The 20,440-nt window shown below is 43.5% G+C and overlaps 1 protein-coding gene across 1 annotated transcript; it reads left to right on the forward strand.

Moving 5' to 3' along the window:
* Positions 1–313: 313 nt before the first annotated feature.
* Positions 314–11,776, forward strand: LOC143766855 (uncharacterized). The gene is made up of 6 exons (XM_077254842.1): positions 314–495; positions 625–804; positions 888–1,011; positions 1,095–1,192; positions 1,391–1,481; positions 7,903–11,776. The coding sequence occupies exons 1-6, from the start codon at positions 418–420 to the stop codon at positions 10,074–10,076; spliced, it is 2,745 nt and encodes a 914-aa protein (XP_077110957.1). The 5' UTR covers positions 314–417; the 3' UTR covers positions 10,077–11,776.
* Positions 11,777–20,440: the final 8,664 nt, after the last annotated feature.

The raw sequence follows: 20,440 nt of genomic DNA on the forward strand, positions 1-20,440 counted from the left end.
TAAAAACAGGGTGGCACATGTTAAGGAGCTGAAACTCCTAAACCCTTCATCCAATTTTAATGTGGATACCCTCAAATGAAAGCTGAAAGTCTGAACTTCAACTGCATCTGAATTGTTTTGTTTAAAATTCATTGTGGACATGTCTATAACCAAAATTAGAAAAATGTCGTCTCTGTCCAAATATATATGGACCTAACTGTATATAGGATTTATTAGTAGATGTAAAGAAGGAAACTAAATACTGTAAAATAATAAATCTCCTCATATGTTTCCCTTATTATCTCCAGTAATTGTATTATTACACAGGATTCTTATGATGTTACATCGGCTCATCTTCTCATTCAGGTCTCTACAATATCGGATCCTCTCAGTGAAGATCTTCTACAAAAGAAAAATTTCCTGATTTACCCATCAGAGATGGATATGGACAGAGACAAGATGGCGGAGAGGATATTACACCTCACCCTAGAGATCCTCTTCCGGCTTACTGGAGAGGTGAGAGATTCTGATGACGTCACATTACATCATTCTTATCTATGGGAATAACAGAAGGTCAGAACTGGAGAGGTGAGGACTCTGGAAATGTCTGTAGTGAGATTTATTAATGTGTCTCTCCATTACCAGGATTACACAGTGGTGAAGAAGACCTCTAGTGATCACTGTCAGGACCCTGTGTCTGAGGGATGGGGAAGACCCCTGAGCCCAATCACGGGGCCTCCACCTCACCCCCTGATCCATGAGGACATCAATGACCAGAAGATCCTAGAACTCATCTACAAGATGATTGAGCTGCTGACTGGAGAGGTGACACTGCTGGGAATGCTGGGACATTATACAGTAACACTATGAAGGGATCGGGGGGATGACGGTATCATTGTATGTGTCAGGTTCCTATAAGGTGTCAGGATGTCGCTGTCTATTTCTCCATGGAGGAGTGGGAGTATTTAGAAGGACACAGAGATCTGTACAAGAACGTCATAATGGAGGTTCCCCAGCCCCTCACATCTCCAGGTAATAGACAGGACTAAATACACACGGCCTATAATTATCTGTATGTAAAGAATGAATTCACTCCCTGTATGTGTTTCCTCCAGATCTATCCAGTAAGAGGACAACACCAGAGAGATGTCCCCGTCCTCTTCTTCCACAGGACTGTAACCAAGAAGATCCCAGTGCTCCTCAGGATCATCAGGTAGATGGAGAGAAGGTGTCAGGAGATCTCCCCTATGATGTGTAGACGCCGGTGAAGGTCTTGTGCTCAGTCTTGTTTTATCCACCAGTATTATATGTTTTATACTTGTGTAATGAGAACGGTGGAGATGGCAGGATTAGAGCTGATCATAGATGGGACTTCTCCATCTGTCGGTGACTTTTATAATATTTGTTTCAGGGTGAAGATCGGACCCATATTAATACTACAGAGATATATGTGAGGGGGGATGAGTGGTGTAAAGAGGAGATTCCCACATATGACTACCCAGGTGAGTAGTGACCACTAACTGCAGAGAAGTCACAGATTCTTCTCATCACCGGCTGTGGCTGCTTTATCGGTGGTGTAGTCCGGCCGTATTACCATGATCACCATTTTACCTCTAGACCACAACATTCTCCTCCACCCAAAACTGTTCAAATGACTTTGGGCATTGAAAGCCCTTTTCTCTAGAACTTACAACCTGGTAGATCCACCTACCCCCTGAGATTAGAAGACTCTGACCGTTACCTGCCCAGATCTGTAAACTACAAAGCCAAATGGCAGCGTACGTAGAATGTGCTGACAAGTGAGAAAAATATTATGATGAGCCTTTTAGATAAAACGGAGGGTAATGATGCTGTTGGCTTCCAAAATCCCTGATATGGGAAGAAGGAAAAAATCAGGGCTTTGAAAAGCGCTGCCAAGTGCTGAGCCATAAAGTTGGCTATCAAAACAAATGAACGTTAAAAAACCCCCCAACTTTTCATGTTAATATTCTACTCCTTTCCGATGTGAACCGGCTCCTTCCTCGGCTTATACAAATGAAACATTGTGGATGTTTTATATCCTCCAGAACGGCGTCACTGATCCAATTGCTTAATTCATTAATTACACCGCGCCTATGGTGCAGTTCTTTGTGTAGAAACCTTTCTTCGTATACAAAACAATACAAATAGATGTAAAATGCATATTGGCTGCACAATAAAATCCGTATAAAGAACAATATATGTACATGGAAAATCCTCCGGTTTAAGTGTGGATAGTTTAAACATCCAATAGGATTCTCTATTCACAAGTCTTTGGGACCTATTAGACACACGTTCTGATATTTGTTCTAATATATTGTGTCTTAAACTGGTGGGATCTCGTTCATATTCTAAAACAAAATGCCTAAACAGTCTGTGACAGATTACACCTTTCGTAATATTATGTCTCTGGCTGGTCATCCTATTAGGGATCGCTTGGGTCGTTTTTAGATCCCTGATATCGGATGAATCTCCCTTCTCTCCCTTCTGTGCTGCTGAATGTGATCATATGGTCCCTACAAGACCAGGTCCAGTCTTTCTGGCCAAACTTCACTTTTATGATTGACAACATTAAATGTGCAGTGAGGCCAAGTGCGAATTTCTGGACAATAACAGCAGAGTTTCCTTTTATCCTGATTTTACAATTTCTTATAAAACCGACTAACTTCAGACAGGATTGTGAGAATCTACATAATAATTAGTACACCGGTGCCATGATGTATCTCTAAGTTGTACGTGGCTGATGGCTGTAATATATAGTGGGAACGGAAAGTAGCGTAGAGAAAGTATTAGCGCCCCCATTTCAGGAGAGATTACTGCACAATCTGAATACCTTAGGATTGAAAACATAATGTAATTTATGACGTGGAGTGAATCCATGAAACCAGGGCTAGAGCCAACACATCTCCTGCAGGCGTGAATAAATGTACAGTGGGTACAGAAAGTACTCAGACCCCTTTACATTTTTCACTCTGTTTCATTGCAGCCATTTGGTAAATTCAAAAAAGTTCATTTTTGTCCTCATTAATGTACAATCTGCACCCCATCTTGACTGAAAAAAACAGGAATGTGGTAATTTTTGCACATTTATTAAAAAAGAAAAACTGAACTATCCCATGCTCATAAGTCTTCAGCCCCTTTGCTCAGTATTAACCATTTAGAGCTAGTACAACCATGAGTCTTCTTGGGAATTATACAACAAGTTTTTCACCCCTGGATTTGGGGATCCTCGGCCATTCTTCCTTGCAGATCCTCTCCAGTTCCGTCAAGTTGGATGGTGAATGTTGGTGGACGCCATTTTCAGGTCTCTCCAGAGATGCTCCATTGGGTTTAGGTCAGGGCTCTGGCTGGACCAGTCAAGAATGGTCACAGAGGTGTTCTGAAGCCACTCCTCTGTTATTTTAGCTGTGTGCTTAGGGTCATTGTCTTGTTGGAAGGTGAACCTTCGGCCAAGTCTGAGGTCCAGAGCACTCTGGAAGAGGTTTTCATCCAGGATATATCTGTACTTGGCTGCATCCATGTTTCCTTCAATGACAACCAGTCGTCCTGTCCCTACAGCTGAAAAACACCCCCATAGCATGATGCTGCCACCACCATGTTTCACTGTAGGGATTGTATTGGGCAGGTGATGAGCAGTGCCTAGTTTTCTCCACACATACCGCTTAGAATTATCACTAAAAAGGTCCATCTTTGTCTCATCAGACCAGAGAATCTTATTTCTCATAGTCTAAGAGTCATGTGTTTTTTAGCAATAGTCTCCTATGGAGACTATTGAAGCATGCCAAAAGTAAAACAAAAAAAGTTTTTAAAAATATAAAAATTCAAATCGGCCCCTTTCGCCCATTCAAAATAAAACAATAAAAATAAAATCAAACATACACATATTTGGCGCCGCTGCGTTCAGAATCGCCTGATCTATAAAAAAAAGGATTAATCTGATCGCTAAACGACATAGTGAGAAAAGTCAAAACGCCAGAATTATGTTTTTTTGGTCACCGCGACATTGCATTAAAATGCAACAATGGGCGATCAAAAGATCGTATCTGCACCAACATGGTGTCATTAAAAACGTCAGCTCAGCGCGCAAAAAAATAAGCCCTCACCCAACCCGAGATCACGAAAAATGAGACACTACGGGTATCAGAAAATGGCGCAAATTTTATTTTTTAACAAAGTTTTTTTTTTTTTTTTTTTTTTCACCACATAGATAAAAAAGAACCTAGACATGTTTGTTGTGTATTAACTCGTAATGACCTGGAGAATCACAATGGCAAGTCAGTTTAGTGAACGTAGCAAAAAAGCCAAACAAATGACAAGTGTGAGATTGCACTTTTATTTTTTAAATTTCACCGCACTTCGAATTTTTTCCCGTTTTCTAGTACACAACATGGTAAAATCAATGGTGTCATTCAAAAGTACAGCTCGTCCCGCAAAAACAAGTCCTCACATGGCCATATTGATGGAAAAATAAAAAAGTTATGTCTCTGAGAAGAAGGGGAGTGAAAAATGAAAACGCAAAACTGAAAAAGGCTCCGGGGGTTAATTAAACCCAGCTGGCCTCCAATGAAGGCGTAGAACCATCTCAAGGAGGATCACAAGGAAGTGGACAGCATGTGACGTAAATATGAGTGTCTGAGCAAAGGGGCTGAATACTTAGGACCATGTGATACTTCAGTTTTTCTTTTATATTAAATTTGCTAAAATTTCTACATTTCTGTTTTGTTTTCAGTCAAGATGGGGTGTAATGCAATGGGATGGCTGCAATGAAACAAAGAGTGAAAAATGTAAAGGGGTCTGAATACTTTCTGTACCCACTGTACATTTATTCACGCCTGCAGGAGATGTGTTGGCATGGCTCCAGCCCTGGTTTCATGGATTCACTCCACGTCATAAATTCCATTATGTTTTCAATCCTAAATACCGTATATACTCGAGTATAAGCTGACAATTTCAGCCCATTTTTTTAGGCTGAAATTGCCCCTCTCAGCTTATACTTGAGTCATACCCAGGGGTCGGTAGGGGAGTGGCAGTACCATATGACCGCTCACTACAGGAAGAAGCTGCCGGCGCCAGGAAACAGACGTGCAGGTACCGCGCCAGGAGCAGGTGAGTATAAGCAGTGCGCGATATTCTCCTCCCCGTTCCACCGTCGCCAGCCGCCGCTACGTTCCCCGTCTACTGCACTGATGCTCAGGTCAGAGGGCGCGGTGACGCTATTAGAGCGCGCCGCCCTCTGCCTGAGCAGTCAGTGCAGTGGACGTGGAACATAGCGGCAGCTGGCGACGGTGGAACGCGGAGCAGGTGAATATAGTAACTGCCGGGGGCCTGAGTGACGAAAGGTGAGTATGTGATTTTTTTTATCGCAGTAACAGCATATGGGGCAAATGACTTTATGGAGCATCTTATGGGGCCATAATCAGCATTTATGGAGCATTACATGGGGCAAATGTCTGTATGGAGCATCTTATGGGGCCATAATCAGCATTTGTGCAGCATTATATGGGGCGTATTTTGTATGGAACATCTTATGGGGCCCATCATGAACTGTATGGAGCATTATATGGGGCTCCTGATTCAATATGGATTCAAAAACACTAAACCTACTGATGTCTCAATAAATTTTACTTTTATTGGTATCTATTTTTACTGGTAGCTGCTGCATTTTCCCCCTAGGCTTATACTCGAGTCATTAAGTTTTCCCAGTTTTTTGTGTCAAAATTAGGGGTCTCGGCTTATACTCGGGTCGGTTTATACTCGAGTGTATACGTTAATTCGGATTGTGCAGTAATCTCTCCTGAAATGGGGGCGCTAATACTTTCTCTACTCTTCTGGTCAGGACTCATAGTAGCTCCAATGGTCCACCATGAATGAGTGCAACACCGGTTTAGTGTTGGAGTTCTCCCCTCATACATATGTTGTTGTAGAGGATGTAACTTTTTTTTTTTTTGATACATGTTCATTCTGCATGATAGTTTGATTGTGGTGGGATCGGCCTGCCTCACTAACTGAGTCTGTAACTCCCTGGAAGTGTTTAGAAAAAGGTTTCAGTTACCAAATACCTGAGATCTAAATTTCAGATCCCTCAGCTCTGCACTATTATAAAAAGTTCTATTTAAATGTCTAATATTTCTTCTTGACATTTCTGACAAACTATCGTAAGGACCAATATTTTCTATGTTGCTTAGAGTCACCGAGTCCCATAGTCCAATTACTCCAGAGAAGTTTCACCACTACTCATTTTATTTCCTGAGGATCACTGTTCAGCTTGATCATTTCAGTAGATGTGTTATTGTCTATATTCACAGTTTTGCCCATTACCCTTTAACCCCTCTACATGGATTTGGACTTACACAGAGATCGCTAGGCTTGAAGCCCAGTTACCTACTGTTCTGTGGAGTAAGATGGGAAGAAGAAAAGACAGATAGCCGTGTCAGAACCAAGAGGCCAGAGAAAATACTAAATCAGGAGACATAAGAGTAGTCAGTAAACAGGCCGGGGTCACAGCAGAAAACATACACAAGCCAGGAGCTGAGCACAGAGGACTGAACCAGAGGAGATCAAGGCTGTATCTGGCAGATTCCGGCAATATGCTTCAAGCTTTAGTAAGGTGTGGTGCTTTTGAAGTCCAACTCTGATTGCCCAAGGAGTTAGCAATCTCAGGCGGACATATTGCATATGCTTTAGCATTGTCCCAGATTGTCCTATTGGATTGTAGTGTTGAACTGCATTGGAGTGGTGTATGGGTGCGTTATCCATAGGGATCCGTTGATACGTATATTAGGGTAAATATTAACTGACAATACGACTAAAATTGTAATTGCAAGATTATAGTTTGCTGCAAGTAAACGGATTGCAAAATATTGGGTTAGAGAGGATCCTCCGTCCAGACGCGAATTCATTGCTCAAACGAACCACATAACTGAGCTTGAGAAAAGCATTTACACCAGGAGAGACGAGCTAGATTTCTTCCATAAATTATGGCAGCCGTGGTTGGATAAGATTAATGTTCTACCAGTATATAGTACAATTTATGGTAAACTGGAACTCTGTTTGATATTGTCAACTATGGACGAATTATTGTTTGCTCCCGATATCGTCTCCATCGGGGGTGTTAATTTACTGTAAAACATAAAATGAGTATGAACATGTGATCTGTTGTAAATCTTGTTATCGTTAATACAAATTTATCTGATTAAAAAATGTTTGGTGCTTTCCAATTGGCTAAACAGGGAAGAGATTACTGCAGCTGAATACACACACACCCATACTGCCAGACTGGATGGTACTACAGATACCAGGCACCCTAAACTTAGTGGCTGGGAAGAGCCTGCACCGCCAAGAGCTTTTGGTTCCAACCCCACTTCTGTTACCAGCATCGCCTGCAGAATTAGTAAGCCGCGTCTGGTGTCCGAAGCAGACATTGCAGGAGCAGATCGCAGAGGAGATGGGGCACACCAGTTGCAGAATCTCTAATATGACAAAATTGCAGAAAACCAGAGCAGATGAAATCCCTATAAAGTGACTCCATTTTGTAAATTATAACCCTCAATAAATTAATCTATAGAAATAGTGCCTATTTTGACTGCACTGCAGTTTCCACATGTTGGAAAGTGAAAATTACAAATATCCCAAGTTATTACCCAACACATAGTGCCCAGATTGTGCTTCAGGAGATACACATGCCTTAAATAAGTGGTTTCTTCTCACTATAGTAATGCCAAAAGCATGGCTGCTTAATGTGGCTTGAGCACAGTCTAGTAAACTGTAAACTGTCATTGTCTTGGAGAATAATTCAATAATTTTGCATAACTTGCCATTTTTACAGACCGTTTAAGTAGAAATGTTCAAAAATATAGAATTCAAGGATATTTTATTCTAAAATAATAATTGGTTTATTCTTGGCAGATAACTGTACCAGGAGATCAGCAGGACAGCTGACATCTTCAATGTTTAAATCAGATAATCTTGAGATCCCACAGGATACAATTGAAGTGAATGCCATTACTCCAAATATACCATCATCCCTTCACAGCAAAGATCTGTCATCTGATCATTTGGAACAGTTCCTGTCTTCTGAAACATTACCGACTACTAAGGAAAATCAAAATCACAAAATAAGCATTAAAAAACGAACTGCTCCTAAAGCAATGAAGACATTTTCATTTTCAGAATATGGAAATAGTTTTCCCCTAGAAAAGTCATTTCTCAAGCAACAAAAACTTCACAAAGCAAACAATAGATTTTCTTGTTCCAAGTGTGGGAGATGTTTTAACCAGAAATCAGATTTTGTCCGACACCAGAGAATTCACACAGGGAAGAAGCCATTTTCATGTTCAGAATGTGGGAAATGTTTTATTCAAAAAGTGCATCTTGTTACCCACCAAAGAACTCACACAGGAGAGAAGCCTTTTTCCTGTTCAGAATGTGGGAAATGTTTTCTAGATAAATCAGGTCTTAAAAGACACCATAGATCTCACACAGGGGAGAAGCCTTTTTCCTGTTCAGAATGTGGGAAATGTTTTAACCACAAACAAAATCTTGTTAACCACCAGAAAACCCACACAGGGGAGAAGCCTTTTTCCTGTTCAGAATGTGGGAAATGTTTTAACCAGAAAGCGAATCTTGTTAGCCACCAGAAAACCCACACAGGGGAGAAGCCTTTTTCCTGTTCAGAATGTGGGAAATGTTTTAACCAGAAAGCGAATCTTGTTAGCCACCAGAAAACCCACACAGGGGAGAAGCCTTTTTCATGTTCAGAATGTGGGAAATGTTTTAACCAGAAAGCGAGTCTTGTTAGCCACCAGAAAACCCACACAGGGGAGAAGCCTTTTTCCTGTTCAGAATGTGGGAAATGTTTTCACCAGAAATCAAATCTTGTTAGCCACCAGAAAACCCACACAGGAGGGAAGCCTTTTTCCTGTTCAGAATGTGGGAAATGTTTTAACCAGAAAGCGAATCTTGTTAGCCACCAGAAAACCCACACAGGGGAGAAGCCTTTTTCATGTTCAGAATGTGGGAAATGTTTTAACCAGAAAGCGAATCTTGTTAGCCACCAGAAAACCCACACAGGGGAGAAGCCTTTTTCCTGTTCAGAATGTGGGAAATGTTTTCACCAGAAATCAAATCTTGTTAGCCACCAGAAAACCCACACAGGAGGGAAGCCTTTTTCCTGTTCAGAATGTAGGAAATGTTTTAACTACAAAGCGAGTCTTGTTAGCCACCAGAAAACCCACACAGGGGAGAAGCCTTTTTCCTGTTCAGAATGTGGGAAATGTTTTAACCAGAAAGCGAGTCTTGTTAGCCACCAGAAAACCCACACAGGGGAGAAGCCTTTTTCCTGTTCAGAATGTGGGAAATGTTTTAACCACAAAGCGAGTCTTGTTAGCCACCAGAAAACCCACACAGGGGAAAAGCCTTTTTCCTGTTCAGAATGTGGGAAATGTTTTAACCAGAAAGCGAGTCTTGTTAGCCACCAGAAAACCCACACAGGGGAAAAGCCTTTTTCCTGTTCAGAATGTGGGAAATGTTTTCTACATAAATCATTTCTTATCAGACATCATAGATCTCACACAGGGGAGAAGCCTTTTTCATGTTCAGAATGTGGGAAATGTTTTAACCAGAAAGCGAGTCTTGTTAGCCACCAGAAAACCCACACAGGGGAGAAGCTTTTTTCATGTTCAGAATGTGGGAAATGTTTTAACAGGAAAGCGAATCTTGATAGCCACCAGAAAACCCACACAGGGGAGAAGCCTTTTTCATGTTCAGAATGTGGGAAATGTTTTAACAGGAAAGCGAATCTTGATAGCCACCAGAAAACCCACACAGGGGAGAAGCCTTTTTCATGTTCAGAATGTGGGAAATGTTTTAACAGGAAAGCGAATCTTGATAGCCACCAGAAAACCCACACAGGAGAGAAGCCTTTTTCCTGTTCAGAATGTGGGAAATGTTTTCTAGTTAAATCAGGTCTTATCAAACATCTTAGATCTCACACAGGGGAGAAGCCTTTTTCCTGTCCCGAATGTGGGAAATGTTTTCTAGATAAATCAGGTCTTATCAAACATCATAGATCTCACACATGAGAGAAGCCTTTTTCCTGTTCAGAATGTGGGAAATGTTTTTCCAGGAAAGCGTATCTTGTTAGCCACCAGAAAACCCACACAGGGGAGAAGTCTTTTTCATTTTCAGAATGTGGGAAATGTTTTGTGAAGAAACCACCTCTTTCTAGCCACCAAAGAATTCACACAGGCGAGAAGCTTTTTTAAGTTCTTAATTGTTTTTCATAGTCACATACAAGTGCTTCCAACTAAATTAGAATATTATCAAAAAGTTAATTTATTTCAGTTCCTCAATCCAAAAAATGAAACTCTTATATTAGTCATTACAGAGTGATCTATCTCAAGCGTTTATTTCTGTTGATGACTATATCCTACAGTCAATGAAAACCCAAAAGTCATTATGTCAGTAAATTAGAATAAAAACACCTGCAGTGGCTTCCTAAAAGTTCAAAAAAGGTCCCTTAGTCTGTTTCAGTAGACTCCACAATCATGACGAAGACTGCTCACTGGACAGATGTCTAGAAGGCAGTCATTGACACACTCCAGAAGGAGGGTAAGACACTGTAAAATATTAGTATTTCAATAATAAAAAATATAGATCACTTAACATATGCAGGTTCTAACTAGCAAATAGATACTCTGTATATTGAGGGACTGAGTTATTCTGAGGATTTTGGCCTATACGTCTGTTCTCTGTTTGTCAGAACTATAGGGCTTTTGTCAGAACTGTGGCTATTTGGAGATAGTAAATGGTTCTTAAAGGTCACAGGCTATATGCTTAAGCATTTCAAAATGAGGTAATGTACAAATAACTAATATGCATATTCCACAAGTTACTAGTGTTCTTCTAATATGGTAGAGGCTATGAACATAGATGAACATAGCGGCAGATCATCTTATGTTGTTATGAGACAGGAAAAATAGAAACCAATGTAAGCCTATGGGTCAAAATAGTATATAAGCCGACGTAACTCTTGTTCAGGAAATCTCTCATACTTTAAGAATCTCCAACCCAGACCACATCAATTCGGTTGGGTAGTCGATCTAGGAAATCAAGTGATCTGTAAAGATTCTAATGGTTGTAAACCTGTAGTCATTGATCCTAGTGATTATAGCCATGTTGGAAGTATTTGGTTAAATGATGTTGTGTCAACAGATCATTTGTGGCCTGAAACTGGTGGTGACGAGGTATTGACAGAAATTGTACCGCTTTTTCCTTTTCTTTGGGCTCAGTTCAGGAATGAGGTTGGTACAATGAAGGATGTTGTAAATGTGGAGGGGTGAGATCCTCCACCACAACGTCAGTATAAATTGCCTCCAGAATCAATTGATTCTATCAAATAAATAAGGCAGCACACTGAGGCAGAGGGGATTAACTCCCACACTACCAGTCCAGAAACAAGACAGCTGAACATACTGTAAACTCAGAACTGGATCATGACAATATATACTTTATTTTCAGCCTGACACCTAGTGTCTCAGGATAGGACCTATTTGATACATTGCTATTCACCTACCCATAGCCTGTTACTATTCCACTCCACCACTCTTACTTGCTTGAGTATTTTCCTCTTGTTCATCTCCTCCTACATGTTTCATGCTACTTTTTGATTCATGATGTTTTACTATGTGTATTAAACCCTTGAATAAAATTATATATTTTTTAATATTCCTCCTTTCAGTGGTGTGCTTGGATACTTGGTATCCATTTTCTAGTCTCTACAAAGGGAAAGAAGTAGCAAATGGCTTGAGTAAGTCCGGATGAACGGTCCAAACACGGGTTATGTTTACAAAACACCGGATTACGTACCGGTAATGCTCTTTTATAGAGCCACGACAGCACCCACTGAGAGAGGGGATCCGCCCCTAGGAACAGGAAACCCTACGGAGAGATAAAAGGGGCGGTCCCCCTCGCTCCCACAGTTTGGGTTACAGAGATTGCGAGGAACCGCCCACCAGTATTAGTAGGCAATTTTATATTATCATTTTATCTTAACTACTAATATTTACAAGAACCAATCACCCTTATTCGTGCTCATATGCAAACTAATATATATAAGGGAGGGAAGTAAAGGGGTGCTGTCGTGGCTCTATAAAAGAGCATTACCGGTACGTAATCCGGTGTTTTCTCTTCGCCACGACAGCACCCACTGAGAGACTTTCAGAGACAGTTATTTGGGTGGGATTATCGTGCTAAGAACCGATCTACCGAAACACAGGTCAGTGGAGGCAGATAAATCTAGTCTATAGTGACTATAGAAGGTAGTAGGAGACGACCAGGTTGCGGCCTTACATATGAGTTCTATCGGAACCTCTGCTCGCTCTGCCCAGGATGATGCTATCGCCCGGGTGGAATGTGCCTTTACAGTCTCAGGTGGATCTTCCCCTTTAGACGAATAGGCCAGGTATATCGCCTCCCGAATCCATCGGGATAATGTGCCTTTCGTAACACCAGCTCCTTTTCTTTGACCCTGGAAGGAAACAAAGAGCCCTGCTCTTCCTCCAGGGACTAGTCCTGTCTAGGTAGGTTATAACAGCCCTTCTCACATCTAAAGTATGGAACTTTTCTTCTTCCTGATTTGTAGGGTTATTATAGAAGGTAGGAAGAAGAATTTCTTGAGATCTATGGAATTTAGTACACATTTTAGGTAAGTAGGAAGGGTCTGTTTTTAGGACAATTCTATCTGGCAATATTGACATAAATGGGGGATCTACTGATAGTGCCTGTATGTCACTTACCCTTCTTGCCGATACTAAGGCGACAAGAAGAGCAGTCTTGAGGGAGACATGTTTAATGTGAGCAGAATGTAGAGGCTCAAATGGGTGATCTGTTAAGGCTTCAAGGACCAGATTAACATCCCAAGGAGGTGAGTTGGGAATATGGACTGTTCTGCTCTCTGACAGGCTGAGATGAATCTGGATATCCACCTATCTCCCGCAACGTTGTGACTATATAAAGCCCCTAGCGCAGAAACTTGCACTCTTAAGGTGTTAACTGAAAGGCCTAAATCACGTCCTCTTTGGAGAAATTCAAGAATAATAGGGACTGGAATTTCATTTGACAGGGCTGAGGGATAGAGGCTTAAAAATTTTTTCCATACTTTTACATAAATCGATGTAGTGGATCTTTTCCTACTCAGCAATAGGGTATCAATTACTTTATCAGAGAAGTCCCCTAGTGTTTTAACAGCTGCCTCTCAAATCCCAGGCTGTCAACCGTAGACCCTTCACATGAGGGTGGTTGAAGGGCCCCTGGAAAAGCAGATCTTGATTCTCTGGGAGAATCCATGGATCCGAGATGGACATGGCTCTGAGCAGGGAAAACCATGGTCTCTTTGGCCAGAATGGGGCGATTAAGATTATATTCGCTTTGTCCTCTCTTATCTTCCTGATTACTGTCGGAAGAAGAATCATCGGGGGAAAGGCATATGCTTTCCGAAATGTCCATGGAATCTGGAGGGCGTCGAGAACATCGGGGTTGTCGGTTCGGAACATAGAGGCGAATGTTTTTACTTGCCTGTTGTCTCTTGTAGCAAAGAGATCTATGTCGGGTATACCCCATTTTATAGTTATCATTTTGAATATCCGACGATTTAACACCCACTCCCCCTGATGGAGGGTATGGCGACTGAGAAAGTCTGCTTTTGCGTTGTCTATCCCTCGGACATGTAGTGCTGATAAAGACAGAAGATGATTTTCTGCTATAGTCAAGATGTCTTCGGTTATAGACATTAGAGTGCCTGATCTTGTTCCACCTTGATGGTTGACGTAAACCACTGATGTCATGTTGTCTGAGAGTACCCTGGTATGTGTTCCGTGCAACTGTGGGAGGAATTCATATAGGGCATGATAGATGGCTTTTAGTTCTTTTTTATTAGACGAGTCGTCTAATTCCGTAACCGACCACAGCCCCTGGACAACCTGGTCCCCCAAGTGTGCCCCCCAACCATGAGGGCTCGCATCTGTAAATATTATGTTTGAGGGTTTAACTTCCCAGGGAACCCCGCTAACTAGATGATCTGGCTGTAGCCACCAGGTTAGGGATTGGATTACATCATTAGAAAGGGAAATTTTACCATCTAATCGCCCTTGTAATTTTATCTCCTCATGTAAAATTGTATACTGTAAGCACCTCGAGTGGAACTGGGCCCACGGAACCGCTGGGATACATGACGTGAAGGAGCCAAGTAAGGACATGCCTTCCCGGAGGGAAATTATAGGTTTATCTAGTATGGACTGAACTTTATTCCTAACTGTTATTTGTTTAGATTCCGGGAGAAAACATTTTTGACTTACAGAATCTAATATAATTCCCCAAAATACCTGCCGGGTTGTCGGGATCAGTCTAGATTTTTCCCAATTTATTAACCATCCCAAGTTCTGCAAGGATGAAATCATATGACATAATCTTTGGTGACATTGTGAGGGGGATCTTCCCACTACTAGAAGGTCGTCTAAGTATGGGATTATAAGGGTGTTTTTTAATCTTAGATAAGACATGACCTCTGACATTAGTTTAGTGAATACCCTTGGAGCAATTGATAGTCCGAAGGGCATTGCCGTATACTGAAAGTGCCGTATACATCCATTCAATACAACCGCTACGCGGAGGAACTGCTGATGTTCTTTAAAGATTGGTAGATGGTAATACGCATCTTTCAAGTCCAGAACCGCCATAAAGCAATGGGGAAACAGGAGTTTTACGGTGGATCGAATGGATTCCTTTTTAAAGGTTTGATTTTCTAGGAAGGTGTTCAGTTTCTTAAGATTTATGATGGTTCTGAATGATCCATCAGGTTTTGTAATTAGAAATAGCGGGGAATAGAACCCTTTCCCTTCCTGAAGAAATGGAACCTCCACCAAAACTCCTTTGGATAGAAGATTCATTACTTCTTGCTGTAATGCCTCCTGTTGAGACTGTGACTTTAAAGAAGTCAATAGAAATGAGTCCGAAGGGACTCGGGCAAATTTTAACTTTAAGCCAGAGGTGACGAGACTATTTGCCCAAACGTTCGATGTTATTCTTCTCCATTGGTCTGAGAAGGAGGATAATCTACCTCCCACAGGTAGATCTGCTCTAACGGGGCTTGTCTTCAGATTTAAAAGGGCGCTTCCCAAAGAATGCACCCCTTTGTTTGGCGTCTCTAGGGGTCCAGCGATCTTGGTTTTTAAAATCTTTTCTTTTATTAAATATGGGCTTCCGGAACGCTTTCCTATAGAATGGAAGGTAATTATTATTATTAGGGAAGCCCTTCTTTCTTTCTCCCGCTTTAGTTAAAATTTCGTCCAGTTTGGTACCAAACAGGTACTCACCCTGACATGGGAGGCCACATAATTTGGACTTCGTCTGGGGATCGCCTTTCCAGCCCTTCAGCCATAGGGCTCTACGTGCTGCATTTGTGAGACCTGCCGATTTGGCCGCCAAACGTATAGAGTCGGCAGATGAATCTGCCAGGAAGGCTGTAGCCCCTCTAATTAAGGGTATAGAGGACAACAGTTTGTCTCTAGAAAGACCATTTTTAAGACCTTCCTCTAAGTCAGTCAGCCAGACCAACATGGACCTAGCGGTGCATGTAGCAGAGATAGATGGCCTAAAGGCTCCCGTACACGACTCCCAGGCTCTTTTTAATAATGAGTCGGCTTTACGGTCTAACGGGTCCTGTAATGAGCCTGAATCCTCCACAGGCAGCAAGGATTTTTTGGATGTAGATGCTACCGCAGCGTCCACCTTCGGCGCTTTTGTCCATGTCGAAAACTCTTCATCATTGAAGGGATACCGTCTTTTTGAGGATGGAGGTAAACCTCTTTGGCCCTGGCTTTCCCACTCCTTTTTGACTAAAGATTTTATCGCTGCTATCACCGGAAAAGAGGGCCTTTTCTTTTCTGATAGACCGGCAAACATAATATCCTGCTGTGACTTAGGGACTTTAGAATCCTCAATGCCCATGGTATTACAAACGGACCTGACAAGGTTGTCAATACTATCAGTGGGAAAGCACGTATCCTGGTCCTCATCTGAGGAAATATATTCGTGGGAGATGTCAGAGTCCGCTTTCTCCCTATCCGAAGATGGGTCAGATATAGGGGACTCATATGCTCTTTTACTTTTGGCACGCGGTTCTTTATCAGAACCCTGTAAGGCTTGTAACTCTTGTCTTATCATGAGTCTGATGTCCTCTGATTTAATTGAGGCTTCCTCCCGCAAGGTAGAAGTAATACATGATTTACAAAGTCTCTTTTTGTAACTATCCGGGAGGGGCTGGAGACATAACGCACACTGTTTGTGCTTCGTTTTTTGTTTTCTTTCCCTAGGTGTATAGAAGGAAAGGGGACACCAGTCAGCCTATGAGGGTAGATGCACACTTACCCCAGTGAAGCTTTTACGGTACCGATTGACGAGGAGGAGATTGAGGTGGAGAACCGGCTTTTTCCCTGAAGGATCCGCTCTGTTTAGAGCGACTGCTGCTGCCCCGTGTACGAGGGGTAGATGCGGTGTCTTCTACCGAAAGCATCGCAGGGTTCTGCGATGAATCCATTGCGGACACCGGGTGCTTGTGCCGGCGTCCTTTTACATGGGGGCCGCCATCTTCTTCCGGTTGAACCCGGAAGTGCTAACCACTTCCGGGTCGCGGCCATACTGTATGCACCCGCGCTGCCACCGGCATCAGCGCGGGTGCCGTCCACCTCCTTCCTCACCCCGGAGTTTACCTCTGGACTCCCGGGGAATGGTGGAGCTTCACGCCGCCTGAGCGCTCGCCAATGCGCAGCGCTTATCTCACCCCGGCGCTTGGCTCCGCAGACTGTCCGGGTGGATTTCCATGAGCCAGGAACCCCTGTAGTTCTGGCCTCATGGTGTCTGCCAGCAGAGGGGGGAAGCTGAGAAGAGGACCCCCGACGCTGCATCCAGCTCTGGAGCCCTTGCCGTCCTCACAGGTAAACTGCGCAAGCGGCATCCAGGCTAGGCATCCTCTTCTCCGTGGATTCCCATAGGAACAGGAAACCAAACTGTGGGAGCGAGGGGGACCGCCCCTTTTATCTCTCCGTAGGGTTTCCTGTTCCTAGGGGCGGATCCCCTCTCTCAGTGGGTGCTGTCGTGGCGAAGAGAAAAACAAGCATACGATATCTGTTCATTTAATCCTTTTAGGGTAAGTGAATCCATTCTGAAAATCCACTCACTTTCTCTTCTCAGCATATTCCTGCCATGATCTCCCGCCCGGGACTAGGTTTGACCACTTCTATCACAGAGAAGCAGATTGTATTCATCCCCCATAGTGTGTCCCTCTCAATAGTCTCGCTAGTGGGGTATCACAATAATTTATGTCTCCCAAAGGTTCACTCTCCCTCCTTCTAAACTCCATTTTCCCCAGATAATCCAAGGGATAGAGATATGTGGCTACGTAGACTACGCCCGCAGTCTTACAATTTGAGAAGTCCCTCTGTTCTCCCAGTAGATGACCTTGTGAAAGATTTGTTGGATCTCATCCATTTACAGAAATGGGTCTCCACACTTATAGAACCCACACATCTTCCTATCCAGCCATGTCCCCCCATATGTAGGTTTTTTGTGGAGACTGTGTACAAAATGATCTCTCATAGATTGTCCTCTCCTATAGGCGATCGTGCGGGTAGTCCTCACCATCTCCCTAGAGTCCGGATCCATTCTTAGGATGTCCTAATGTCTCCTAAGTACATTCCGGACGTGGTCATGTTTTCTATCAAACGTGCCAATAAGCCTTGTAACGTCATTTTGGGAACTGCCTTCTTTTTCCTTTTGTTTATTCAGTAAAAGGGACTGTCTATTCTTATTTTCTCCAAAAGTGCGGACTGAATCTAGAATATATTGGGGATAACCGTTATCCCTTATCCGGCCATACATCTCACCTGCTTGTCTATGAAATTCCCGGATACTAGAGCAGCTCCTCCTCAATCCGAGGAATTGCCCTTTGGGTATACCTTTCTGAGGGGGCTGGGTGGTGGCTCTCCCACTTTAGGAAGCTAATAATAATAATAATAATAATTTTATGTATATAGCGCCAACATATTCCGCAGCGCTTTACAACTTATAGAGGGGACTTATACAGACAATAGACATTACAGCATAACAGAAATCACAATTCAAAACAGATACCAGGAGGAATGAGGGCCCTGCTCGCAAGCTTACAATCTATGAAGCTGTTGGTACTTATATATATATATATGGCCCCACAGACTCTCCCATATATCTATTGCCAGTTCCTTTTGATTTGACATTGGCATTGATCATACAGGTATATGGGCAAGCGTTCCAGCTTGGGACACAATCCAGTATGGGAGCAAGTGATCTTCCGGTCCATGCGTTCCAGCGCTGGAGTATGACACGAATCGGGGGATGCCCAGGCGCTTCAGCACTTCTCGTCATTTCCGGGCATGCGCTCTGGGACTTGGCGCACCCTCCAGTATGCTTCTATCTATGAGTCCCAGTGTGGAACACATTAAAGAGATGGAACTGGAAAATTCAGCCATTAGTGATGTTGTGGTGCGGAGCATGTGCAGTACGATGTATCTTTGTGTTCATTCAACAGGTAGTGAGGGGCTGTTTGAGGAGAGGTCTGGCCAAGTGGGCTATTGAAAAGGACTCTCCGATAGAGGACACATGTACATCATCTATAATGAGCTGACATCATTATATTGGGCCTCCTGATGAGGCGGCAGGGCGAAACACGTTGAGGCACACTTTGATGGATAAGTGCTAATCTTGTTGTTACCCTGCTCAGATTGCTCCATATTTAATACGTTATCGGTGTGTCATAATTGGGTGGTGCTAGTTGTGGATACTAAGGAGGATCCATTTAATAACTGAGCCTCCAAACAAATGGGGTTTATTATATTTTTAAACCTTTTGAGCAGGCAAAGTGTTGGGCTTTATTATATTTATAGGATATTAGAGGGACAGTGGCCGAGCAGTGGGGGCGCCAATGTCAAATTAATAGGGTGTCGAGCTGCGCTGGCGGGCAGAATTCAGTGAGTAGGGCTGGATTCTGTTCATCGTATGTTATCAGTAGATGTGCGAGAGACGAGAGGCCGACGGCCGCAGTGTTACCATGTGTGTCTGGGGTCAGTTCAACGGGGGGATAGAGAGCCGGGGGGCTGTGAGCGAAGCTGGGGGTATACGGGTATATACAGTGTACACAGAGGGGTCTGTGAGCGAAGCTGGGGGTATACAGGTGTATACAGTGTACACAGAGGGGTCTGTGAGCAAAGCTGGGGGTATATGGATGTATACAGAGGGGTCTGTGAGCGAAGCTGGGGGTATACGGGTGTATACAGCATACACAGAGGGGTCCGTGAGCGAAGCTGGGGGTATACGGGTATATACAGTGTACACAGAGGGGTCTGTGACCGAAGCTGGGGGTATACAGGTGTATACAGTGTACACAGAGGGGTCTGTGAGCAAAGCTGGGGGTATATGGATGTATACAGAGGGGTCTGTGAGCGAAGCTGGGGGTATACGGGTGTATACAGCATACACAGAGGGGTCCGTGAGCGAAGCTGGGGGTATACGGGTATATACAGTGTACACAGAGGGGTCTGTGACCGAAGCTGGTGGTATACGGGTGTATACAGTGTACACAGAGGGGTCTGTGACTGAAGCTGGGGGTATACAGTGTACACAGAGGGGTGTGTGTCCGAAGCTGAGGGTATACAGGTGTATACAGTGTACACAGAGGGGTCTGTGAGCCAAGCTGGGGGTATATGGATGTATACAGAGGGGTCTGTGAGCGAAGCTGGGGGTATACGGGTGTATACAGCATACACAGAGGGGTCCGTGAGCGAAGCTGGGGGTATACGGGTATATACAGTGTACACAGAGGGGTCTGTGACCGAAGCTGGGGGTATACGGGTGTATACAGTGTACACAGAGGGGTCTGTGAGCGAAGCTGGGGGTATACGGGTGTATACAGTGTACACAGAGGGGTCCGTGAGCGAAGCTGGGGGTATACGGGTATATACAGTGTACACAGAGGGGTCTGTGACCGAAGCTGGTGGTATACGGGTGTATACAGTGTACACAGAGGGGTCTGTGACTGAAGCTGGGGGTATACAGTGTACACAGAGGGGTGTGTGTCCGAAGCTGAGGGTATACAGGTGTATACAGTGTACACAGGGGTCTGTGAGCCAAGCTGGGGGTATATGGATGTATACAGAGGGGTCTGTGAGCGAAGCTGGGGGTATACGGGTGTATACAGCATACACAGAGGGGTCCGTGAGCGAAGCTGGGGGTATACGGGTATATACAGTGTACACAGAGGGGTCTGTGACCGAAGCTGGGGGTATACGGGTGTATACAGTGTACACAGAGGGGTCTGTGACCGAAGCTGGGGGTATACGGGTGTATACAGCGTACACAG

This window comes from Ranitomeya variabilis, chromosome 4, assembly GCF_051348905.1.
Source record: "Ranitomeya variabilis isolate aRanVar5 chromosome 4, aRanVar5.hap1, whole genome shotgun sequence".
Taxonomy (NCBI): domain Eukaryota; kingdom Metazoa; phylum Chordata; class Amphibia; order Anura; family Dendrobatidae; genus Ranitomeya; species Ranitomeya variabilis.